Consider the following 27,247-nt stretch of genomic DNA (forward strand, 5'->3'; position numbering starts at 1 on the left):
TAGCTTCTATCCCAATGGCAGTCAAATTGATGGAAAGCATGGTAACCAAACAACTTACTGATTATATGTACAAATTCACAATACTACATGAATCACAATCAGGATTTCGGCCACTACATAGCACTGAAACAGTACTAATCACTCTCCTAGCCAAATTCAAGCAGGAAATAGCAACAGGTAAAAGCACACTCCTCCTTCAATTCGACATGTCTAGCACGTTCAACATGGTAAACTATAAAATACTACTAAGACTACTAGATTACTTTGGCATCGGCGGAAACATACATAGCTGGGTGAAGGGCTTCCTAACCACCTGAACATACCAAGTGAAATCAAACTCAAACATATCATCACCATGGAAAGCAGACTGCGGAGTACCCCAAGGATCACCACTATCACCGATCCTCTTCAACCTAATGATGACCCCATTAGCCAAGTCCTTATTCAACCATGGCCTCAACCCTTTCATCTACGCAGATGGTGTCACAATATACATTCCTTATCAACATGAACTAGCTGAAATCTCCAACGAAATCAATCTGAGTTTGAACATCATGGACTCATGGGCAAATGCATTCTAACTAAAATTCAACATAGAAAAAACACACTGTCTCATCCTCTCATCCCAATACAATACATACAAACCTACAAGCATAAACATCCCAGATCACACCCTTCCTATCTCAGACAGCCTGAAAATTCTTGGCGTCACAACCAACCGTAACCTCACCCTAGAGTGCCAAGCGAAATCTACAGCTAAGAAGATGTTCCATTCAATGTGGAAACTCGAACGACTGAAACCATTCTTCCCGAGGGATACATTCCGCAACCTGGTACAATCTATGGTATTAAGTCATGTAGATTACTGCAACGGAATCTATGCGGGATGTAAAGAAAAAATCATAAAGAAACTTCAGACCGCCCAAAACACGGCAGCCAGGCTCATATTTGGAAAAACGCGATTCGAAAGTGCCAAACCCCTCCGAGAAAAACTGCACTGGCTCCCAATCAAAGAACATATTGCTTTCAAAATCTGCACACTGGTTCATAAAATTATCTACGGCGAAGCCCCGGGATATATGACAGACCTCATAGACCTGCCAACCAGAAACACAACAAAATCAGCACAAACATACCTGAATCTCCACTACCCAAACTGCAAAGGACTCAAATACAAATCAACTTATGCATCCAGCTTTTCCTATATAAGCCTACAACCATGGAACGCATTACCTAAAGCCGTGAAAACAACATAAGCCATGGTGCCCCACACTTCGAGCTTCTAAGGCAAATGAGAACTATGAACCTTTTGTATATAGGGCTCTCATTTGCTGCCTAGATAACATCTCTAAGCATACCAAAATCTTAAATGAAATCACCAAACATAAAATGTATACATCCACTGCCAATCATAAACACAGGTGTCCCCTGCAAGTAAATAAAGTGTGTAGAATAAACTTTCTTATGAAAAAAAATATATCAGTCTCTCAAAAATAGTACTTATTTTGTGCCAAATAGCAATTGAAAATGTAACAGGTAGCCAAAAGCTCTCCCACTGCTGGCTCTACAGAGCTCTGTTTTGCAATCTTCATCAGGAGCCTCGGTGTTTAAGAGCTGTTACAAACTGTGTTCAAAGCAAATATGCCATCCAAAATGGCAACAGGATGTTCCCTACTTTTGGTTATTTTGTTGGGAGTCTTCAGCTGGCAGGGCTTGGGGATCCCTGCCAGCCACATTGCTGTTGCTGGGTGGGCCTGAATCCAACTGGTAGGGTGATAGTGTCAAGTTAAGAACATAAGAGTATAAGAGTAGCCATACTGGGTCAGACCAATGGTCCATTTAGCCCAGTGTCCTGTTTTCCAAACAGTGGCCAAGCCAGGTTTTTTGATGAGTTTCATGCTGGAGTCTCCCTTTGAAGTTCCTTTCTCAGAATATGGCAAACATCAGAAGGGAAAGAGGGTGGTATTTGTTATTCCGCCCTTCTGTGGTTACAATGAAAGTGGTTTACATATTATATGCAGGTACTTTATTTTGTACCTCAGGCAATGGAGGGTTAAGTGACTTGGTCAGAGTCACAAGGGGTTGCAGTGGGAATCAAACCCAGTTCTGCTCATTCTTAGGCCACTGCGCTAACCATCAGGCTACTCCTCCACTCTGTTCTAATGCAGCAAGCTTGCATTAGGACAATGCACTGACACTTACCCCGGAATTCTATATGGTGTCCAGATTTGCTCACCCAAATTTGTGTGCATTCCCGAGATGTGCGCGCAAATTAATTGAAATAACATGCTCTGAGCCATTAATAATTGGGTCCTAACATCCAATTATTGATGTTAATTGGCAGCCATTAGAATTCGTGTGCGCATCTAGCTGAACACTATTCTAAAAGGTAGGATGTCTAAGTCCTATAGCAATGGGTTGCAGTGGGAATCAAACCCACTTCTGCTCATTCTTAGGCCACTGCACTAACCATCTAAAACCCCTGTCACTTCTTTCTCAATAACATCAGCAAAATTCGCCCTTTCCTCTCTGAGCACACCACTCTCTCATTACCTCTCGCCTTGACTACTGCAACCTACTCCTCACTGGCCTCCCACTTAACCATCTATCCCCCCTTCAATCCGTTCAGAACTCTGCTGCGCGTCTTATCTTCGGCCTAGACCGATATGCTCATATGACCCCTCTCCTCAAGTCACTTCACTGGCTTCCGATCAGGTACCGCATACAGTTCAAGCTTCTCCTACTAACCTACAAATGCACTCAATCTGCAGCCCCTCACTACCTCTCTACCCTCATCTCCCCTTACGGTCCTACCCGTAACCTCCGCTCACAGGACAAATCCCTCCTCTCAGTACCCTTCTCCACCACCGCCAACTCCAGACTCCGCCCTTTCTGCCTCGCCTCACCTTATGCTTGGAATAAACTCCCTGAGCCCATACGCCAAGCCCCCTCCCTACCCATCTTCAAATCCTTGCTCAAAGCCCACCTCTTCAATGTCGCTTTCGGCACCTAACCATTGTACCTCTATCCAGGAAATCTAGACTGCCTCAATCTTGATTGACTGCACTTTTTGTCCTTTAGATTGTAAGCTCCTTTGAGCAGGGACTGTCCTTCTTTGTTAATTGTACAGCGCTGCGCAACCCTGGTAGCGCTTTAGAAATGTTAAATAGTAGTAGTAGTATAGCACATATCTTAAAAGGAGATGTGGCCATGGGAGGGGCAAGGGGATATCAGGAGTGTTCCAAAACGTTACATGCATACTGATAGAATATGGGGTCAGTGCAGTAGCGTAGCAAGGGAGGGGCGGAGGGGGCGGTCCACCCCGGGTGCATGCTGCTGGAGGGTGCAGAGAGCAGCCGCGCGCCTGTGGGCTCCGCTGGTTCCCTGCTCCCTCTGTTCTGGAACAGGTTAGTTCCTGTTCCGGGGCAGAGGGAGCCAGTGGAGCCAACAGGCACGCGGCTGCTCTGCACCCTCCAGCAGCCAAGAATGCACCGGGGTAGGGGGGGGGCTCGATGCGCCGTGGAGGAGGGTGTCATTACGCCGGGGAGGGGGGTGTCGTGCTGCACCCTGGGGGGACGGACGCCACTACACCCCGGGGGGGGGGGGGTGCGCAGCGACGATCTGCCCCAGGTGGCAGCCGACCTAGGATCGCCACTGGGTCAGTGCACTCAACTTGGGCACCAGCAGAACTCGGTGCTGAGATTCTGTAGAGGGTATGTGCTTTTTATAGAATCACGCTTAGCGCCAAACTTTTCTGGTGCCCATTTTGAGTGTGGTTTATAGAATTTCCCCCTTAGCGCACAGCCTCCAATGCAAGCCTAAAGCAAAATCTTAGTTTCTCAGTGCAATAAGCAAATAGCTTGCAAATTACAGCTGAGTGTGTGAATTGTCAGAAAAAAAAAAAAACAGTGCACACTGCTGCAGTAATATGCAGCTGTTTGCTGCACTGAAGAGTGAAAGGTCTACTTTCCTAACAGTGCAGAGTGGTGATTGGCTCGCAAACTGACAGGAAGAGAGACATTTTTTTTTTAAATCACACTACCTCCTTCCCTCAAAATTTAAACGGAAAGGTCTCCCTATTCCAGTTTCTGCTAGCCGAGCGAACTGAACAAGGCAGTTGGCTTGAATTTCAAGGGCAAGCTGCTCCCTTCTGACTTTCAGTGGTCAGGAAAAAGGTGTTTCCCCTACAAAATCAGGAATATATATGGACTCACTGTCTACCCCTGTAGTCCCTCCTATAGGGTAGGCTTAGTAGTTATCCTATGAGAAACTGTCAGAGGCAGTCTCATGCCGATTGTTGGACAAGGTCTCCTCTGCAACCCAGCACAAGCAGGACAAGGACTAACATCAGGCTTTAATAACACCCGGGTCAGAAACTTAATCATTACAGACTGCTGTTCTCTATCCCCATTACCAAGTTGAAGGAAAGGGAACAATCTGCTAAGTCCCTATTGACTGCTGCCTTCCCAGTAATACTAGGCAGAGTTCTGGGGCACTTCCAATCAGCAGTTCAATAACAATTAATGCGAGCCCAGTGGTTGCTTTTAGTGACTGCAAACAGGTGCGTAGCCAAAACCAGGACCCTATAGCTTTCTAACAAGGAGTGGAGGAGTAGCCTAGTGGTTAGAGCACAGGTCCTGATAGCCAGAGGTGGCCAGTTCAAATCCCACTGCTGCTCCTTGTGATCTTGGGTAAGTCACTTAACCCTCCATTGCCTCAGGTACAAAATTAGATTGTGAGCCCTCCAGGGATAGGGAAATATCCAGTGTACCTGAATGTAACTCACCTTGAGCTACTACTGGAAAAGATGTGAGCAAAAATCCAAATAAATAAGTAAGGTGAAAACTTGAACATACATGAGCCCTTTAAAAGAAATGCCTTATACAAAGAGTAGGTAAGATATGGGTAAAAGTAAAGTGTACTGAATTTTAGACATGGTTATTTAGGAATAATGACAGGGATCTGGGGAACAGAATGGGAGGCATAAAAGAAGGAAAGTGGCAGAATATGGGTTGCCCAGGACAGTCAGCCTGTATGTGCTCTCCAATGGAATCTCAAGAGTTTGTTCAGCCAAATACCTGATTTTCTGCAAAACACCTGAAATAAGTACAATGGGAATATTTGAGCAGGGAATGGGAAAAGGATTTTGGATTTAGCACATGCCTTTTTTCAGTTGTAGCTCAAGGTGAATTTCATTCAGGTAAAGTAACTATTTTTTTTCCTATAGGTCCCAAAAAGCCCACACTAGATGTAGGATCAGAATCACTAAAGCTTTTTCCCATTCGATACAAGAAATGCTTACTTATAAGGTCTTAGTGGACAGCTATGATTAGAGAGAACGGCGAGTAAGCCAAGTCACTCCTTTCAACGCATTACTTCTTCTAAAGACTTCAAGTGACACACCTTTGTGAAAGTCTATTTTTAAACTCTAGAATGTCATCAGACTGCTTTAATAACATAAAACTATGCACACTGGAAGGTGTGGCATGTACAAATCACACTATATGATGAGTAACTGTTGAAGTGTTAGGCCAGAAAGGTGATGCTGCACATGTACAGGACAATTCTATAACTTGGTGCTGAGATATATGTGCCTCAATAAGGCATGTTTAGCAATAATTCTATAATGGTTTCAGGGCTATTAGAGAATACTAGTGCAAAGCCATGTTAGTGTGCTAAAATGTAGGCACAAGCAAAAGCAAAAAGAGTGGGAAAGTCCTTCCACAACAATCAAACAAACAGCAAACGGTGGAAGAATGTCCCAAAGAACGAACAGAAGTCAGATTTCTTCCAACAGGTTTATTCTCCTTAAAAAGTCACGTGAATCATCTGGAGCCGACAAGGTCCGTGTTTCGGCTGTTATGCCTTCTTCAGGGGTCACAGCTGAGGAATTTTTGTGCTTTCAAGGATTACACTTTTTTTACTTCATCAAAGATGAGGTGTTTTCTCCAAGGGGCCCTTTTACCAAGGCTCGCTGAAAAAATGATCTGCACTGGTGTAGGCGCGTGTTTTGGACACACGCAGGTCCATTTTTTCAGCACGCCCTCAAAAAAAGGCCTTTTTTGGTGGCTGAAAATGGACACGTCCATTTTTGGCCTGAGACCTTAACGCCACCCATTGACTTAGCGATAAGGTCTCACACATTATCCAGGAGGTAATCGTAAGTGCGCATGCAGTTCCAGTTACCACCAGGTAAGCACCATGTGGTAGAAAAGTTCTACCGCATGTTTTCGATATGCGTCAAAAATGATTACTGCCCGGGGCATGCAGTAGCCAGGCAGTAGTTCCAATTTGACATGTTGTACGCGCATAGGTGCCTACGTGCCTTAGTAAAAGGGCCCCCCCAAGTGACTATAGTCACACATCCTCAGCTGTGGCCCCTGAAAAAGGCATAACAGCCAAAACACAGACCTTGTCAGGTCCAGATGATTCATGTGACTTTTTAAGGAGAATAAAGCTGTTGGAAGCTATGTGATTTCTGCTTGTTCTTTGGGACATTTCTCCCCCCTGTTTGTTGCTTGAAATCAGTGGCGTAGCTACGTGGGGCCACGGGGGCCTGGGCTTCCCTCAAATTTCCTCTGGGCCCCTGGTTTTGCTGGCTGGGGTCCCCTACCCCCGCAAGCTGAAGCCTTTGTCCAGTGCCGGTCTCCGGCACCATCGCTTTGCCTGCAGAGCAAGGCAACGCGGCGGTGCCGGAGCCCAGCGCTGGATGAAGGCTTCAGCTGGTGGAGGTTAGGGACCCCCACTAGCCAAGGTATTTGCAGCGGCAGTGGGTGGGGATCGGCAGGGCGGCAGACCAAAATATGCCCCCCCTCCCCACTCTGGCTCTGGCCCTTTCCCACTGTGAGGTCTGGCTACACCCCTGCTTGGAATGTAGGCACACCCGCTTATGACAGGTCAATGACTAGTGTAAGTGAGTTCACAACTGACAGTATTCTATAAGATGTGCACATCACTTGGTGGCATGCCCATGGTCTGTCTGTGCTCTGTCAAATTGTTGGCACCTCTCATCTACATAAGTGCTATTATTCTATAGCATACGTGCACATTTGACACCTATCGGTAAGCACTCAGTTATGGAATTGAACTTTTAGGACCAAGTTTTATAAATAGCGCTGAAAAATCAGCACTGAAAAAATAATGCACTAAGTGCTATTCTATAAATGGCATTGATAGGTAATTTCAATTTTGGCACACATCTGAAAAATATTTTTTATTTTCTGGCGCGCGTAGTGGACACGCACCAAGTGACAACTGATGCATGTAGGTCATTACCGCCCAAATTCTTTACCGCTAGGCCTGTGGCTGGCGGTAAGGTCTCATACCCAAAATGGACGCGCAGCAATTTTGATTTTGCTGCACGTCCATTTTCGGCAAAAAAAGGCATTTTTTTGCAGGCGCGCTGAAAAATGGATCTGAGCATACCCAAAACCCACGCCTATACTACCGCAAGCTTTTTTAAGCAACAAACTACATGCCTGCTCCCCAGTGTCTGACTTATGTATCAATTTTTTCAAAACAATCTGATATTGGAGGAGTGGAGTGGAGGAGTGGCCTAGTGGTTAGGGTGGTGGACTTTGGTCCTGAGGAACTGAGTTCAATTCCCAGCACAAGCAGCTCCTTGTGACTCTGGGCAAGTCACTTAACCCTCCATTGCCTGCCGCATTGAGCCTGCCATGAGTGGGAAAGCATGGGGTGCAAATGTAATATTGCCATGATAAATGCAAACCATTAAGTTTCAATTAGGAGTGGAAAGACAGGAGTCAAAATAACACTCCCCTTTGTCTATATTACACATCTGAATGGCCCCTGCTTTGAAAAGTCATTTAAATGTCTGGCCCTCTCCAGATATTTAAAGGCTGCTATTTAGACATGGCTTCTAAAATGACCACCTTAGTGTCAGGCTTCAATTTTGAGTATCAGGCCACTCTCATTCTTGAGGCATCCCACTAATTGCTGAGTGCTGAATGAATAAAATTCAAGGTTTATTCATTTAACTTTAGAGTATGAGAGAAAGAAGACCTACTCCAGTCCAAATATGTTAGTTGTTTTGTTAAAAACTGAAAATTATCCATAGGCAGCAGAATGGGCTAATGGGACCATGACGTGACCAGAATTTTGTCTAACATATCATCAACATGTAGAGACTGGCCATAATATCTAATTATCTTCACATTAGAAAACAATTGAAATCAGTTTTATTTCATGAAGGTTTTGAGTGGTTTTATTGATTTGTACATTATCTCCCCCCCCCCCCCCCCAATTCTATAATTTGGCATGTTTAAATTTATAGAATACTAGCAGGCTTATGTTCAAAAGAGAAGGGCGCCCATCTTTCGACACAAATCGGAAGATGGGCATCCTTCTCTCAGAGTCGCCCACATCGGCATAATCGAAAACTGATTTTGAGTGTCCCCAACTGCTTCCTGTCGTGGGGACGACCAAAGTTCCCAGGGGCGTGTCGGAGTCGTAGCGAAGGCGGGACTGGGGCGTGCATAACAGATGGGTATCCTCGAGCGATAATGGAAAAAAGAAGGGCGTCAAAAAGGTGCCCGAACTGACCAGATGACCACCGGAGGGAATCGGGGATGACCTCCCCTGACTCCCCCAGTGGTGGCTAACCCCCTCCCACCCTGAAAAAAACAACTTTAAAAACTTTTTTTTGCCAGTCTCAAATATCATACTCAGGTCCATCGCAGCAGTATGCAGGTCCCTGGGGGGTGGAGGTGTGTGTGTGTCAGCGGAGGCATAGCGAAGGCGTGGATGTCCTTTCAAACATTTTGGACGTCCTGAACTGCCCCCCCTACAAGGACGGCCAAATTTCAAGGGAGTGGAGTGGAGTGGCCTAGTGGTTAGAGCACTGATCTTGCAATCCAGAGGTGGCTAGTTCAAATCCCACTGCAGCTACTTGTGATCCAAAATCCAAATAAATAAATAAAGGGGGTGTCAGAGGCATAGCAAAGGCATGGGCATCCTTCTCACAGAAACATCCCGTCCTCAACTGCCCATCGTAGGGACTGAGGTATAGTGAAGGCACCCAACACTTGGACATCCTTCACCCATACTCCAAAAAAAAAAAAAAAGACATCTATGACAAGCACCTGGACTTGTGTTTTTTTAAGGTTGCAGACGGCAATTTATTTAAGGTTGTAGATGGCTATTATACACGCAGCTTGTCTGTGTGTATGAAGCCATCTTTGGCATGCGCAGAGCAGCCACAGATAATGCTTGGCTGCTCTGCACTGGCTTCCCCTCCTTAGGAAGGAAATCGTGTGCAAATGACCTAACAGCGAGCAGCTCATTTGCATGCGATTTCCTTCATGCATGCCCGTTCCTTTCCGAATCACTAAGGGATTGGTAAAGGAAGGGCTTTTTCTGTTCAGTTAGTGCATCAGTTAGTCCACTGCAGTGCCCCCTAGGTTGCCCGGTGTTACGTCTGTGCTCACCTCGCCCTCTGGTGGCCAGAACAAGTGGCTGCTATGGACTATCACCCGTTCCAGACTTTAGCCTAGTCTAGGCCGGAACTTCCAGGCTGCCAGACTTGTCTGTCTTGTTTGGCCCTACACAGCACCCATAGCTGCCTGGTGATTGTTGCAGCTGAGCTCCAGGTGCTGCTGGGCTTGTTAGCCATTCTGAAACCTCTCTGCCTTGCCTTTGCATTGCGTCTAACGCCCTGGTATGTTGGGGTGCTGGTGCACTTCTGCTGTTTCCAGTTTCTAGTTTACTCCTGCCTTGATTCTTGTCTGTTCTTGCTAGCCTGTGGATAGTTAGATTACATTGTTGTTTGTCTGCTTGTCTTGTCTCTGGGTTGTAGTTCTGTGTTTAGTCCTTTTCTGTTTGTATTTTACTGGCTGCTCTGCAGCTTTTAGTTTTGTGTCTTGTTAGTATTTTGCTCCCTGTTTTAGTGGCTGTTTTCAGCTTTCAGTCCTGTCCTTTATTGTACCCATTCCTTGCCCTGCTGTCCCTGTATGCTCCTTTCCCCTCTGACCCTCAGTCCCTGTGCTGCCTAGCTGATATCCAGTCCCAGCCCTGTCCAGTAAGTCCTGCCGGCCACCTGAAGCCAGCTCAACTTCTGGTGAAAAGCGGCCAGGTGCAGGTGAAGCCTAACTGTTCATTAAAGCTCTGCCTTGTCATTGGTGTGGGGTGGTTTTGCCTGCCGCTGCTGCTCCTCAGCAGTGGCCCAAGGGCTCACAACCCAGTTTCCAGCTTTGAAAACGTGACACCCGGTTGGTGTCCTGGCATGTCAGGGGGACCAGTGCACTACAAATGCTAGCTCCTCCCATGACCAAATTAGTTGGATTTGGTCGTTTTTGAGATGGCCGTCCTCGGTTTCCATTATTGCCGAAAACCGGGGACGACCATCTCTAAGGTCAACCATCTCAACATTTAGGTCGACTATCTCTAAGGTTGACCTAAATGTTGAGATTTGGGCGTCCCCGACCGTATTATCAAAACGAAAGATGGCCGCCCATCTTGTTTCGATAATACGGGTTTCCCCGCCCCTTCGCAGGGACATCCTGCAAGGACGCCCTCAGGAAAACTTGGGCACCCCATTCGATTATGCCCCTCTAGGACTTACTCAGGTAAGTGCACACTTGATTACATAAGTTCTAAGTGAGCACTCAGCTCTATTCTAAAAGTGAGGGGTGCAACTCCTTTTACTAAGCTGCGTTAGGCGCTAACAAACAGCAAAAAGTTGGAGAACCACTGGACAGGCTCAGGTGTCCTGCAGTAACTCTGAAATCTGCGTGTGCCAACCATGCAGTAAAAAAAATGTTCTCTTTTTTTTTGAGGGGGTATGTCAGGGGTGGAGAGTGAGTGTTCCTGTGCTATCTAGTTAATGCATCTACATTACCGCAATATTCGCGCATGGATTCCCTGTCGCATACTCTTTGATCAGTTCAACAACACTTCTTAGTTGTACCTTCATTCAGGCAAATTAAATATGACACCACCCGTCACTCTGGTTTTTCAATCGGGGGCCCTACTCTATGGAATGCTCTACTTCTTTATCTTTGACTGCAGACTTCTCTAGAAAATTTTAAATCAGACCTGAAAACATTTCTCTTTGAAGATGTATACGCCTGAATTTGAGACTGCGTGCCAGACACTTCAAGTTTCACACTTTCCTCTGCTGTTTACCTCTTTTTCCTTATCTTTCCTATCATTTATTGTAGTTGAATTTCTTTTTCTCCCAAAACTTGTTTTTCCAATCTTGTTCCACTTCTTCCTTCTCTCTCCTTTCTCCTTTTATAGGATTGTAAACCACTCAGATATATTACTTGATGTGCAGGACAGCAAATGCTTAATAAACATGGAAAATCACATGGTAATTTTTTTTTTAAATGGCTGCACACTAATGCCGGCACAACGGCTTTGTAAACAAGGGGGTTAGTATGACCTTTGAAAACCATGAGTATAATGGAGGGTTTTCTTAGTAAATTCATAATTTCTGTTCAAAGTGTCCTTCAAGCTTGTCACATTCATAAAGTCTTCAATGCCACTGAGCTGTTGGCTCAGTGAATTCTGGGGTTTCATTAATTAAGAGTGTGAGCTCGGTGCACTGGAGCTCCATCCTGTTGAAAAATAAAGTAATCAGAAATATCTTGAATTTCTAAGTTTCTGCTGCAGTAGGACGTTTTTGGGTTATTTGGGAAAATGTGGGTTCTGTTTCTCCAGTCACGTAGAAAATTAGTACTTAGCATACTACATCTAGGTGCCTAAATTGTGTTGCTCAGTTATAGAACTGCCCCCTATTTTCTTTTTTTATGTAATGTTTATTTTTTTTTCTGTGCTTTTGGTTAATTATGAATGCTTTGTGCTTTATTCTTTGTTTTTATTAAGGGCCCTGTTTACTAAGCAGTGCTAAGGGAGCATTAGCGTTTTTAGCACACACAAAATGCTAAGTTGCCCAGAACATATGGGTGACTCTAGCATTTAGCGTGTGCTAGTTTCAGCGCATGCTAAAAATGCTAGCGCAGCTTAGTAAACAGGGCCCTTATTGTTTTATAATGTATGGCCCTGTTGACTAAGCCATGCTTTAGGCATGCAAGTGTTTTTAGCACACACTAACGCTAGAGACACCCATAGGAATATAAACCTGCTAGTGCACCTTAGTAAACAGGGTCTTTAATGTTTTCTTTAGCTATGAATGTTTAACTGTGGTGCACTGCTTAGATGTTTAGTGAGAAGTGATTAAAAGTTCAATAAAATGATATGAAAATGGTTAAATGCACTCAGCAGCTCAGCCATTTTTTTACAAGTAGATGATTTTGATTTTTGCATGGTATGATTTATCATATTTTAGTTGTTACCTTTAACAATTGTTGATTCCAATATTTTACATTCTCATCTCTATACATGAAAAGCCTAAAAAATTATTAAGCGTTTCATGTATAGAGATGAGAGTGTAAAATATTGGAATCAACAATTGATACTTGATATCAAAAATGCACCAGAACAAACCAACATTGATTCCATTAATCTGATTACTTTAATTACACTGTTATTATTGAACGTTTTACCTTGTCCTTGTTCTTATATACCTGTTATGAATTACTTATTTATTTTTTCCAATTCACTTGATTTTCTATCTTTAGCATCTAATTTGCTTGATATTCTTACATACCTTAATTGTAATTCTTCTCTGTACTTATCATTCCGTTTATGGTTAAGGCCATTGCAGCATAATGTAAGCCACATTGAGCCTGCAAATGTGTGGGAAAATGTGGGATACAAACAGTGGTGTGCTGGTAAATTTTTAACAACAGGCTCTTTCCCTGGTCCACCTCTGCGCCCCCCCCAAAATTGCAGAGCTGGCTATAGCCGGGGGGGGGGGGGGGGCAATGCATTACGCTCTCCAGAAAAAAAAATTAAATGATCCCAGGTTCCAATCTAATTCATGTTTAATATGGGTTAAAATGCCATAAATAAGTAAGTAAATAAATAAATAAATATATATAAACTTTTAACATTCAGCACCTGATTCTCAAAGTGGACATATTCCAAACACTATAATGAAAATAAAATTATTTTTTCTACCTTTGTTGTCTGGTGACTTTGTTTCTCTGATCATGCTGGCCCAGTATCTGATTCTGCTGCTCCCTATCTGTTCCCTTGACTCCGTTTCCAGAGCTTCCTTTCCATTATTTTCTTTTCTTTCCTCCTTTCTTCTTCATTTCTGGTCCTCTGCAGACTTGACTGTACAGTGGATCCAGCTTCTGCCTATTTTCTCCATCCATGTGCAGTTTCTCTCCTCACTTCCTTTTCCCTCATCTAATCTCCTTCCTCTATCTTCCCTCCATGTCCAGCATTTCTTCTCTCTCCCTTGTCCCTTTTCTCCCCTCCATCCATGTCCAGAATTTCTCTTGTCCTCCCCTCCATCCATGTTCTGAAACTCTCCTCTCTCCCCTGCCCCCCCATTCATCCATGCCCAGCAATTCTCTTTCTCCTGCCTACCTCTATCCATTCATGCCCAGCAATTGTCTTCTCTCCCCTGCCCTCCATGCCCAGCAATTGACTTCTCTCCCCTGTCCCCCTCTACCCATCCATGCCCAGCAATTGGCTTTTCTCCCCTGCCCCCCCTCTACCCATCCATGCCCAGCAATTGGCTTCTCTCCCCTGCCCCCCCTACCCATCCATGCCCAGCAATTGGCTTCTCTCCCCTGCCCCCCTCTACCCATCCGTTCCCAGCAATTCTCCTCCCTCCCCTGCCCTCCCCTTCCGCTCCCAAACATGTCCAGCGATTGTCCTTCGCCCCCACCGACCCCTCCAGCTCCCATCCATCTTGTTTATTACCTCTCCGTTGAAGCGCCGCGTTATTTAAGCCCTGCTGCCTGTCTCCAGCCTTCCCTGCTTGCTTCGATGAGTTCGTTCGTGCCCTTAGTTGATACTATTGTAGGATAACCCTGTTGTTTAGATATATTTTAGTTGTTGGTATATTTTCATCTCATTTATGATTCTGAATGTTTTATTGCATGCTTCATTGAATTGTCTCCAATTAAATTTGCAAGTTATAAATAGTAACATAGTATCATAGTAGATGATGGCAGAAAAAGACCTGCATGGTCCATCCAGTCTGCCCAACAAGACAACTCATATGTGCTACTTTTTGTGTATACCCTACTTTGATTTGTACCTGTGCTCTTCAGGGCACAGACCGTATAAGTCTGCCCAGCACTATCCCCACCTCCCAACCACCAGCCCCGCCTCCCAACCACCGGCTCTGGCACAGACCGTATAAGTCTGCCCAGCAGTATCCCTGCCTCTCAACCACCAGCCCCGCCTCCCACCACCGGCTCTGGCACAGACCGTATAAGTCTGCCCAGCACTATCCCTACCTCCCACCACCGGCTCTGGCACAGACCGTATAAGTCTGCCCAGCATTATCCCTGCCTCCCAACCACCAGTCCCGCCTCCCACCACTGGCTCTGGCACAGACCGTATAAGTCTGCCCAGCACTATCCCCGCCTCCCAACCACCAGCGCTGCCTCCCGATCTCGACTAAGCTCCTGAGGATCCATTCCTTCTGCACAGCATTCCTTTATGCTTATCCCATGCATGTTTGAATTCTGTTACCGTTTTCATTTCCACCACCTCCCGCGGGAGGGCATTCCAAGCATCCACTACTCTCTCCGTGAAAAAATACTTCCTGACATTTTTCTTGAGTCTGCCCCCCTTCAATCTCATTTCATGTCCTCTCGTTCTACCACCTTCGCATCTCCGGAAAAGGTTCGTTTGCGGATTAATACCTTTCAAATATTTGAACGTCTGTATCATATCACCCCTGTTTCTCCTTTCCTCTAGAGTATACATGTTGTAAACGGGCCCGCTGCTCCAGTATGGGGGGAGGAAGCCGCCTCCCGCGAATAGCCAAGACTTCACAAAACTGCCACCAGGAAATACTTCAAAAACATTCCTTTATTTTCCAGATTCATAAACAAAACTTCACTCCAGAGTAGAGACTTGCTTCTCAGGCAGGGCTGTTCTGCCTTGCTTAGTACATCAGCCAATTACACAAAGACTTTGCCCCCTTCCCTGAGGGGAATGCAATAGTCCTTTGGAAATCCCTGCTTTTTTGGTCCCAGTCAGTAGCAAACAAGTAGTACTTGTCCCACAAGCAGGATTTCCCCTCAAGACAGTGTTAATCACCAAGCAGCCTTTACTTTCAGGAGGTTCAATACTTTTGGGACTTCCTTCCACCCAAGGTATTTCAGCCTGCTTCAGTTCTTTAGGGACCTGTCTTGCCCAAGGATTTTCAGCCTGCACTTCTCCTCTCCTCCTGAACTGAACCTCTCTTCCCACCAGGCAGCCCTCCTTCATACACAAGCCTTCCAACTTCAGAGGTTCTCAAAATAATCAGGTTTCACCAAAAGAAAAACAGGCTTCTCTACTTAAGCAGGGTTTAAACCAAAATAAATTCCAAAACCATGTAGGTTTCCAAACCTTCAGGGGCTGCCTTCCTCAGCTCTCAAGCTCCCATTCCATTCTGCTTTCTTCCCCTGCTCAGGCTGATTAATTCCCTCTTCCATCCAATCCTCCTCCTGCTTCTCAGCCCACCCCTCCCTATTACAGGTGGGTACCATGATATACTGATTGCTGGTCCCGGGAACTGGCTCCTTCATTCTCCCTCCCTCTTGTGGTCAGAGACGGTATATGGCCAGCGACGGTATATGGCCATCTTGCCTATCCCCTGGGATCTCACTGCTAGGACTGGAAATGCATTCTGGGATATGTAGTTCATGGTTTTGCTGCTTCACTCCATACCTCGGGGATGTAGCCTTGTCACAATGTTTAGTTCAGCAAGTCTCTCCTCATACGTCTTGTAACGCAAATCCCATACCATTCTCGTAGCTTTTCTTTGCACCGCTTCAATTCTTTTTAGATCCTTAGCAAGATACGGCCTCCAAAACTGAACACAATACTCCAGGTGGGGCCTCACCAACGACTTATACAGGGCATCAACACCCCCTTTCTTCTGCTGGTCACACCTCTCTCTATACAGCCTAACAACCTTCTAGCTACGGCCATCGCCTTGTCACACTGTTTCGTCGCCTTCAAATCCTCAGATACTATCACCCCAATATAAATGTTTTCAATAAATAAATAGTGGTTACTGTTCCAGCAGTTTCTTGGTTAACTATAAAGCCGCACATGGTTTTTCGTGTTTTGTTTTGTTTTGTAATTGGTAATGGGAAATAGAGATGAAATGGAGGAAAAAAGAAATACATTTAACTTCTCAATGATATTTCATCAATTCCATTATTTGTATTGGGTAAATAAACCCCTCCCAATGGGGAGAAGACATAATTAAACAGAAGAATAGATGCCAGCCAGAAACTAAGAGAATTCCAATGAAGGGGGTATGTTAGCACAGGCACTGGATAGATTACTGAGTGAGACAAAGGTATGAAAGAGAAGAAACTGGTTCGCTATGGAAAAATTGCAATTATGCTCCACACGCTTTGAATTAAAAGCACATAATCACAGAAAATTGCTTCCAGTTTATAAATGGCAGCTGCTTAACTGACGTCACCAGAAGAACAATGTAAAAAAAATTAGAAAATAAACTCTGGGCTACAGAAAAGTCTGATTTTTTTTCATATCCTGAATCTTCCTATTCAGGGACTGGAAGGGAACACAGAAAAGAGGTGAGAAAGGTTCTCTGTCTTTTCCCCATTGTTATTTTTAATCAGGTATGTTTTTCTTTATTTAGAGACATCAAGTTACTCTCTAAAGATGACTGATGAAAGAAGAAACAAAGACCTGATTCAGATAAGAAGTCTTAGCTTTTTCAGACTTATCAGCAGCTATATAAGCTTTTATGTAAGAGATTCATAGTAATAAAGGAGGAATTTTCCCTTATTATATCCTTATAAATGTCAAATTTGGAGAATAAGTGAACTAAATTTTATATGTTTTACTGATTTAAATTTCACCCTTTTGCATAGAATATTTACCCCCATGTTAGTAGAGGTAGATCAGTATGGAAACAGTGTACATAGGGGTCCTTTTACTAAGGTGTTCTGAAAAATGGCCTGCGGTAGAGTAGACACGTGCTTTGGGCACGTGCAGAATTATTTTTTAGCACACTACAAAAAATGCCTTTTTAAAATTTTTGCGGAAAATGGATGTGCAGCAAAATGAAAATTGCCACGCATCCGTTTTGGGTCTCAGACCTTACCATAAGCCATTGACCTAGTGGTAAGGTCTCACGTGGTAACCGGGCGTTAATGGTCTACGTACGCCAAATTCCACTTGACGTGAGTAGCTGCCACATGTCAGAAAATAAAAAATATTTTTCAGACGTGCATGGCGGACGCGCGCCAAAATTGAAATTACCGCAAGGGCCACGCAGTAACTGGATGGTAACTCCAATTTGGTGAGCATTGGGCCCGCATAGGCACCTACGCGGCTTAGTAAAAGGGACTTGGGGACTTGGAGGAAGGGGTTGGAAACTAATGCTAGTGCTGGGCATTGGGATAAAAGAACTGGGAAAAGGGAGCTGGTAGTTTATGTTGGGCTGGGGCCTAGGAGAAGGGAGCTGGCAGTTTATGCTGAGGATGGTGACTGGAGAAGAGAGTTGCCCTCCAGGAAAATGGTTAAGTGCTAGAGAGGATTTTTGTGATTTTATAGGGAAAATTATTAAACTCATCCTCTACATTACTGTTGGGTGATATGAATTTACATTTGGAATTATTGGATAATATAAAAGTGGATTAACTAAAGTCTTAGATAATTTGGATTTCAAATCATTAGTCCTCAATTTACACATGAAAAAGGGCATTGCTTAGATCTTATAACTCATACCTATGTTTCTTCTGGGGAGGTTAGTTTTTCTATACCAATCTGGAACCAAATAGTCTGGTCTGATCAATTTTTAGCCTCATTTACTGTCAACTGGTTGTCAGCTTCATGTAAATAATTATTCCAGTTACAAGATCATACAGATGAAAAATTGATCAAACTCAATTGTGGAGGGAAATTGTCTCTCAAATTCCATCATTAGAGAAGGATCAGATTACTTGATTGAATGATTGGAATCAACATAGTTTAGTTGTACTAGATAAAATAGCGCCTAGTTTTGATAAGAAGATTAAGAAGGTTGGGAATAAGTAGTACACAGCTACCTTATCAAAACTAAAACATAAGTGTAATGTCATGTCCCCTACCTCAATGCAAGCAGCGTACTCAGGCTGCGCAACGTCACGTCGACACGCACACTTGACTGGCACAGCCCTTAGTCATGTGTGTGTAGTTCTTCTCTGGCTGCAGGCTCCTTGATTGCTTTGCTTCCATGCACCTGGCTCTGCTCTCTCTCTGCCTGGCTTCCCGTGCTTCTCTCCTATTGGTCTTCTGGTTCCTGCTCTTGTCCTATGGCTGTGCTCCTTCTCCCTGTTGGTCCCTGCTGATGTCAGACGCCAGCACTTTATCAGCTGAGCTCTTCCTGGACTCCATGCTTCGGCTTCTACTTTGGTAGGTGTTACTTGCTCAGTAGTGTGCTTCTTCTCTACTTTGTCCCTCGTTGCTGACTTTGCCTGTACCTGGATTACTCTCTTGACCTGCTGCCTGCCTATTGACTTCGCCCGTACCTGGATTACTCTCTTGACCTGCTGCCTGCCTATTGATTTTACCTGTGCCTGGATTACTCTCTTGCCTGTTGTTTGCCTATTGACATTGCCTATACCTGGATCACTCCCCTGCCTGCTGCCTGCCTGTTCCTGGATTACTCCCTTGCCTGCTGCCTGCCTATTGACTTTGCCTGTACCTGGATCACTCTCTTGCCTGCTGCCTGTCTGGCCGTTACGTTCACCACCCCGCTCCCTGCTCCGTCTCGTAAGTCCTGCAGGCCGCCTGTACTTAGGGGCTCAACCTCTGGGGAACGGCGATCAGCGCAGGTGAAACCCGGTGTTGTCCAACCGCCAAGCGGAACCTGGTCGAAGTACCAGACTCAGCAGCACTCTATTTTGGTACAAGAACTCACAAGTCTGACATGTAGGTTGTTAGAGTATGGAAAAGGGAGAAATCAAGTTTCAATAAGTCTAATTGGAGGAAGGCTATAAATATTTACTAGAACGCCATTATTGATGCTAAAAAGGAATATTATTCTAGTATTATTACTAGACATATTTCGGTGGGAGTAAGATTTTTCAGACAGTGGATAGCTTGATGGACATGACACGTATTTGTGGGAAATCAGGAGAAGTGCTTCCTACTGCAAATCAGCTGGCTCACTATTTCCAAAGGAAAGTTCAGGCACTGTTTGAGATATTGCATGCTTGCACAGACAATATACATAGATTTAAGTATGACATTATATATAAGGGTGGTTGGCTTGTGGATCAATATTGGAATAATTTCTCCAAGGTCGTGCCAGAGGATTTGGATATCTTATTTATAAAGTTTGCAAATTCACACTGCCATTTTGATAATTGTCCTACTTATTTAATGAAAATAACGCCCAAGGTATTTAAGGATGTCTTACTACATTATATTGAAGATTCTTTATCTTCTGGAATTTTCCCTAAGGATTTTTCTGAGATTATTGTTACACCCATAGTAAAAATCTATAATTCTCTAAGTCTGATACCACTAATTATAGACCTGTAGCCTCAATTCCCTATTTTGTAAAAATTATGGAGGCTTTAGAGACAAAGCAACTGGTTGCCTACCTGGACCATTTTGAGTTATTATATGCCTCATAGTCTGGGTTTCTTGCTGATCATAGTACAGAAACATTGTTAATAACGCATGAATCATATTAGAGAACTTATGAGTAAGGGACTAATAAGATCTTGTCATGCAACTGGATCTTTCCAGTGCATTTGATCTAGTGGATCATGAAGTGTTGATAGAAGTTCTTGCTGGTTTGGGGGTAACTGGTAAGGTTCTGTCTTGGTTCAGGGTGTTTTTTGGCTAGTAGATTATATCAGGTTAAGATGCAAGGAGTGTTATCAGACAGCTGGTCGGCACCTTCAGGTGTACCTCAGGGATCTCTGTTATCACCAGTGCTGTTTTAATATGCTTATGTCATCTTTGGTCAGACACTTGGAGGAAGACGGATATTCGGTTTATATGTACGCAGACAATATAACTATAGATTTTCCTGTGTTTGCTGATCTAAAGGATATATGTAATACCATATCTCAGTGTCTCTATATTATTATAAATTGGATGACTTCTCACTATCGTAAATTAAATAGGGAAAAACAAATTTTTTTAGTGTTTTTTTTTGGGGGGGGGGGGGCAAAATTCCCCAGGCCCAGGCCTCCAAGCAGGGGCCCGGCGCCAGGGTCTCTCTCTCTCTCTCTCCTGGTCCTGACGGGACCTGGGTGATCATGTTCCGACAAGAGCAGGAGAGAGAAATCTCCGGCGCCAGACCCCCCTTGGAGGCTGGAGAGGACCCAGAGGAGCAAACACTGCAGGTCTTCCAGTGCTGCTCTTCACTCTGCCCATTGCTTGCTAAGCAGCTGCTTTTCCTCTCAGGCTGCGCATGCTCGGTTTTGAAACCAAGCATGCACTGAGAGAAAAAGCAGGGGCAGGCAATGGGCAGAGTGAAGAGCAGCGCTTGAGGAAGACTTCTTCTGCTGGTGGGACTACAGGATCCCTGCCAGCCAAGGTATTTCTATTGCAGTTGTGGCGGCGGCAATCCTGGGGGAGAGTGACAGCAGCAACGATCATGGTGGGGGGAGGGTGGTGGCACTGCCCCAGGCTTGGCTCAGTCTCTCAGCGGCCCTGGTTGGGGGTGAAGCAAAATCAAATAAGGGATTCTAACCTTACTATTGATGAGTTTTCTTAGTCACTGGATTGTTCTATTAAAATTCTGGGAGTTGTAATAGATGACAAATTATCCATGGAATACCAAGTTAATTTACTTGTATGGAGTTCTTTTTATGTAATGAGAAAATGAAGAAGTATTAGGAGACATTACCCAGAAGATTTGTTTAATTTGGTGGTACAATCTCTGAATCTTAGCAAATTAGATTATTATAATATTGTATATTTAGGCCTCCCAAAACAATTACTAAGAAAAATTCAAACTGTTCAAAATGTGGCAGTTTGCTTGATTTTTTCCTTTAAGAAATCAGATAGAATTACACCTTATTTTATTCGATTGTGTTGGCTCCCTATAGAAGCAAGATGGGATGCCTATTATTTAAGATCACTTACGGTTCGATTCCATAATACATGCTTTCTTTAGTCCATTATTCAATCATTGGACACGAGATTCATCTTTATTCACTTTCCCCAGTCCTCATGGGATTATTTCTAAGAAGATATTTACCTGCTTGGAGTATTGTGTTCAGTTTTGGAGGCCGTATCTTGCTAAAGATATAAAAAAATCTGGAAGCGGTGCAAAGAAAAGCTACAAAAATGGCATGGGATTTGCATTGCAAACCGTACGAGGAGAGACTTTCTGACCTGAACATGTATACTTTGAAGGAAAGGAGAAACGGGTGGCATGATACAGACGTTCAAATATTTGAAAGGTGTTAATCCGCAAACAAACTTTTTTCGGAGACGGGAAGGTGGTAGAACTTGAGGACATGAATTGAAGTTGAGGGAGGGCAGACTCAGGAGTAATGTCAGGAAGTATTTTTTCACTGAGAGGGTGGTGGATATGTGGAATGCTCTCCTGCAGGAGGTGGTAGAGATGAAAACGGTAATGGAATTCAAACATGCGTGGGATAAACACAAAGGAATTCTGTTTAGAAGGAATGGATCCACGGAATCTTAGGAAAGATTAGGTGGCGACGCCAGTAATTGGGAAGCAAAGCCAGTGCTGGGCAGACTTCTACGGTCTACACCCTGATCGTGACTGAATAGATATGGATGGGCTGGAGTGTAAATTTTAAGGAGTTTTGACGTTAGCTTCAGACAGTGGCATAGCAAGGGGGGGCGGGAAGGGCGGTCCGCCCTAGGTGTCAGCTCAGGGGGGGTGCTCCCTGCCAGCTCCCCCCCCTCGGCGAATCGACACCCCCCCCCCCCCCCGACCAGCTCCCGCACACTACCTTTAAAAAGAATATCGGGAGGCGAGGCGCAGCGCCTCGTGCCTGCCCTGCACCTAAAAGAAATGTGGATCGTTGGGTCTTCTCATCTCTCGCTCTATCTGTCCCGCCCTCCGCTGACGCAACTTTCTATTTCCTCAAGGGCGGGACAGACAGAGCGAGAGAAGAGAAGACCCGACGGTCCACATTTCTTTTAGGTGCAGGGCAGGCACGAGGCGCTGCGCCTCGCCTCCCGATATTCTTTTTAAAGGTAGGGTGCGGGAGCTGGTCGGGGGGGAGGAGGGCGTCATCGTGCTGCACCTGGGGGGGGGGGGGTGCAACGGCGAACCGCCCCGCCCCGGGTGGCAGCCCCCCCGCTACGCCACTGGCTTCAGAACTTAGTACAAGATCAGTGCTGGGCAGACTTCTATGGTCTGTGCCCTGAGAATGGCATGGACAAATCAAACTCTGGTATAAAGTATTACATACCATGTAAAATGAGTTTATCTTGTTGGGCAGACTGGATGGACCGTACAGGTTTTTTTGTGCCATCGTTTACTACATTACTGTGCTTGTTTGCTTACCAGGCTGCTAGTTTGTACATAAGTAATGCCACACTGGGAAAAGACCAAGGGTCCATTGAGCCCAGCATCCTGTCCACGACAGCGACCAATCCAGGCCAAGGGCACCTGGCAAGCTTCCCAAACGTACAAACATTCTATACATGTTATTCCCGGAATTGTGGATTTTTCCCAAGTCCATTTAGTAGTGGTTTATGGACTTGTCCTTTAGGAAACCATCTAACCCCTTTTAAAACTCTGCCAAGCTAATCACCTTCACCACGTTCTCCGGCAACAAATTCCAGAGTTTAATTACGCGTTGGGTGAAGAAATATTTTCTCCGATTTGTTTTAAATTTACTACATTGTAGTTTCATTGCATGCCCCCTAGTCCTAGTATTTTTGGAAAGCATGAACAGACGCTTCACATCCACCTGTTCCACTCCATTCATTATTTTATATACCTCTATCATGTCTCCCCTCAGCCGTCTCTTCTCCAAGCTGAAAAGCCCTAGCCTCCTTAGTCTTTCTTCATAGGGAAGTCGTCCCATCCCCGCTATCATTTTAGTCGCCCTTCACTGCACCTTGTCCAATTCCACTATATCTTTCTTGAGATGCGGCGACCAGAATTGAATATAATACTCAAGGTGTGGTCGCACCATGGAGCAATATAACGGCATTATAACATCCTCACACCTGTTTTCCATACCTTTCCTAATAATACCCAACATTCTATTCACTTTCCGAGCCGCAGCAGCACACTGAGCAGAAGGTTTCAGTGTCTTATCGACGACGACACCCAGATCCCTTTCTTGGTCCGTAACTCCTAACTTGGAACCTTGCATGACGTAGCTATAATTTGGGTTCTTTTTTCCCACATGCATCACCTTGCACTTGCTCACATTAAACGTCATCTGCCATTTAGCTGCCCAGTCTCCCAGTCTTGTAAGATCCTTCTGTAATTTTTCACAACCCTGTCGCGAGTTAACGACTTTGAATAACTTTGTGTCATCAGCAAATTTAATTACTTCGCTAGTTACGCCCATCTCTAAATCATTTATAAATATATTAAAAAGCAGCGGTCCTAGCACAGACCCCTGAGGAACCCCACTAACTACCCTTCTCCATTGTGAATACTGCCCATTTAACCCCACTCTCTGTTTCCTATCCTTCAACCAGTTTTTAATCCACAATAGGACTTTTCCTCCTATCCCATGACCCTCCAGTTTCCTCTGTAGCCTTTCATGAGGTACCTTGTCAAACGTCTTTTGAAAATCCAGATACACAATATCAACCGACTCCCCTTTGTCCACATGTTTGTTTACTCCTTCAAAGAATTGAAGTAAATTGGTCAGGCAAGATTTCCCCACACAAAAGCCGTGCTGACTCGGTCTCAATAATCCATGTCCTCGGATGTGCTCTGTAATTTTGTTTTTAATAATAGCCTCTACCATTTTCCCCGGCACAGACGTCAGACTCACCGGTCTATAATTTCCCGGATCTCCCCTGGAACCTTTTTTAAAAAGGGGCGTAACATTGGCCACCCTCCAATCTTCCGGTACCACGCTCGATTTTAAGGATAAATTGCATATCACTAGCAGTATCTCTGCAAGCTCATTTTTCAGTTCTATCAGTACTCTAGGATGAATACCATCCGGTCCAGGAGATTTGCTACTCTTCAGTTTGCTGAACTGCCCCATTACGTCCTCCAGGTTTACCATGGTCAGTAAGTTTCTCCGACTCGTCCGCTTGAAATATCATTTCCGACACCGGTATCCCACCCAAATCTTCCTCGGTGAAGACCGAAGCAAAGAATTCATTCAATCTCTCCGCTAAGTCTTTGTCTTCCTTGATCGCCCCTTTTAGCCCTCGGTCATCCAGCGGCCCAACCGATTCTTTTGCCGGCTTCCTGCTTTTAATATAGCAAAAACATTTTTTACTATGCTTCTTTGCCTCTAATGCTATCTTTTTTTTCGTAATCCCTCTTGGCCTTCTTTATCTGCGCCTTGCATTTGCTTTGACACTCCTTATGCTGCTTCTTGTTATTTTCAGACGGTTCCTTCTTCCATTTTCTGAAGGCATGTCTTTTAGCCCTAATAGCTTCCTTCACCTCACTTTTCAACCAGGCCAGCAGTCTTTTGGAGTTCCATCTTTCTTTTCTAATTTGTGGAATATGTTTGGCCTGGGCCTCCAGGATGGTATTCTTGAACAGCGTCCATGCCTGTTGTACAGTTTTTACCCTCTCAGTTGTCCCCCTAAGTTTTTTTTTTTCCACCGTTCTTCTCATTTTATCATAGTCTCCTTTTTTAAAGTTAAACACTAATGTATTTGACTTCCTGTGCCATGAAAGGGGGGAAGAGTGTAAGATGGAGAAAGAAATGGAGGAGAGGGTTGGCGGAATGTGTGATGGTGTGTACCAGGAGGAGGAAGGGAAAGAAAAGAGAGGGGGGTGTGCTAGGGAGGTGGAAAGTGAGAGATATGAGGGTAGACTGTGAAAAATGAGATGGAAAGAGATTAAGAAGAGAGAGAAGGTGGAGGGAAGAGATGGAAAAAAGCAAGAGGAGAGGGAAGGAGAGAGATAAGAGGGGAGGAAAAATTGCTGAGATAAGGATGGGGAGGAAAGATGTGGGAAGAGCCAAAAATAGAAAGAAGGAAGGAAGGAGGAAGATGGTGGTGTGGAGGAGAGATGTAAGAAGGGAGGGTGGAGAAAGAGGTGAAGGATAAGGGAATTATGGAGAGGTGGGGATGAATTTCTGTGGAAAGGTGAAGAGCAAGGGGTATAAGCAGGAGGGGAGAGGCAATGGAAGAGTATAGGGGGATAAAGGGAAACACAAGGTGAAAACAAAAGAAATGGAGGGAGAAAGAGTAAGCTCATCAATGCCCATTTTAGGGGAGGGGAGAAAATTCTCCCTCCGCAAATAATCTGACCTCTATCTCTTGCCCCCCCACCAAATGAAATAGGTAAGCTGTATCTATGGGTAAAAAGCAGTTAGCTTAGGTTTTAAAAATGATTGGATAATGTCCTAAAAGAAAAGTCCATAAGCCATTATTAAGACGGACTTGGAAAAATCCACTGCTTATTTCTAAGATAAGCAGCTTAAAATGTATTGTATTGTTTGGGGATCTTGCCAGGTACTTGTGACCTGGATTAGCCACTGTTGGAAACAGGATACAGGGCTTGATGGACCTCCGGTCTGTCCCAGTATGGCAACACTTATGTTTTTATGTAAGAACTAAACTTTATTTTTTTTTTATTCCTTTGCTTTTATAGGCACAATTGTGGCATGCAACTGTGTTCTTAGAAAAGTGATTTTAAAATGCTGACATTTCAGGTCACAGAATGAAATCTGTAATTAAGAATCAAGAATACAATCACACTATTTCAACTTTTACCATGCTCTAGTTTTAAAGAGTGTTGTTTGAATACCCCTAGTGGCTCAGTGCCAGTGCTGTGCGCTGTTATGCAGTGCACCTGAGTTTCAAAGACTGATTGATTTTGCTATACTGCCTTTCTGTGGTACAGCCAAAGTGGTTTACATATTTTATACAATTTTGTTCTCTGGTGGGCTAGAACTGTGCTGCCCTGGCCGGCTAGGGCTGGGGATACAGCGGTCACAGCCTCTGTGGTGAAAGAAACCTCAGCCATTGCTCAAAGGTGACACCTAGTGGCTACTCTCAAAAATCATGTCAGCTGAACGCCAAAGGAAGCCAGGCCAGGGTTTGTGGGACCTGGCTGATGTCTGGATTTCGTTTATTTATTTATTACATTTGTACCCCGCTCTTTCCCACATACAGCAGGTTCAGTGCGGCTTACATAGTAAAAAAACGCATTACAATGAACATGTATCTAGAGATACAGATGTTAAGCTATGAAAAATTGGGAGAATGTAAAAACTTGCATCCAGAAAGAAAGTGTGATTCAACCTGAGGCTCAGTGATGAAGAGGGAATGACCCAGGTCTAGCGATAAATTAAGTAAACTAAAAATTCATCGCATAATGGAGAGAAAAGAGTGCTATCTGTGAAGAGACAGATGAATCAGATAAAAAGAATACATAGTCCACTATTATGAAGACCTGGAATGGTCACCGGTATTTTAAAGGGTAGCAAAAGACAATTGAGAACCCCAATTATGTGAAGACTGTCTAACTCTTCCTTCCCCTTTTCTTAAAAAAAAGACAACCTGATTTGGAAACCAAATAAGCGTTCCCTGTAGTTGGAAAGCCCATAATACCCAAGTTAGGTTTGCTTTCAAGAAGTGTATTAACCTCAGATGTTGTGTTTGAATGTATGCTTTCCAGAATAGAGAGACCCATAAGCTGCTGCTGGGTACACATTTCTACTCTCCACGAGTTGGGAAGAAATATGAAATGGGAGAAAAACCTCCCCAGGTAATTGTGAATTAAGGCTCACAGTATAGTCCCTCCTGTCCTTCAGTTGAATTTGAAAGCCTGCACAGCAGTGTGGGGGGGGGGGGGTAGAATAGGGGTACAGGATGTTAACACTGATGTTATAACCATTGCCAATTCAGAAGGGATAAACTTATTACCTAAAAATTCCCAAACAATGAAATGCAACGAGCATACTACATTACATTTTTAGAAGACAGAATTTTAAAGTATTTTTCTTGAGTGAAGTGGTGTGGTAGCTGTGGTGGTCCACTTTTAAAAGTAATAAATAGAAATAAAACGCAGCAAAGACAA

At 44.3% G+C, this 27,247-nt stretch overlaps 1 protein-coding gene across 1 annotated transcript in view; it reads left to right on the forward strand.

Moving 5' to 3' along the window:
* Positions 1-27,247, forward strand: part of HRH3 (histamine receptor H3) — a 67,851-nt gene that overhangs the window by 30,647 nt on the left and 9,957 nt on the right. Inside the window, exon 4 of the mRNA XM_030213451.1 lies at positions 26,846-26,935. Within this exon, the coding sequence (XP_030069311.1) occupies positions 26,846-26,935 (90 nt within the window). The remainder of the gene's footprint in view (positions 1-26,845; positions 26,936-27,247) is intronic.

This window comes from Microcaecilia unicolor, chromosome 8, assembly GCF_901765095.1.
Source record: "Microcaecilia unicolor chromosome 8, aMicUni1.1, whole genome shotgun sequence".
Classification (NCBI taxonomy): Eukaryota; Metazoa; Chordata; class Amphibia; order Gymnophiona; family Siphonopidae; genus Microcaecilia; species Microcaecilia unicolor.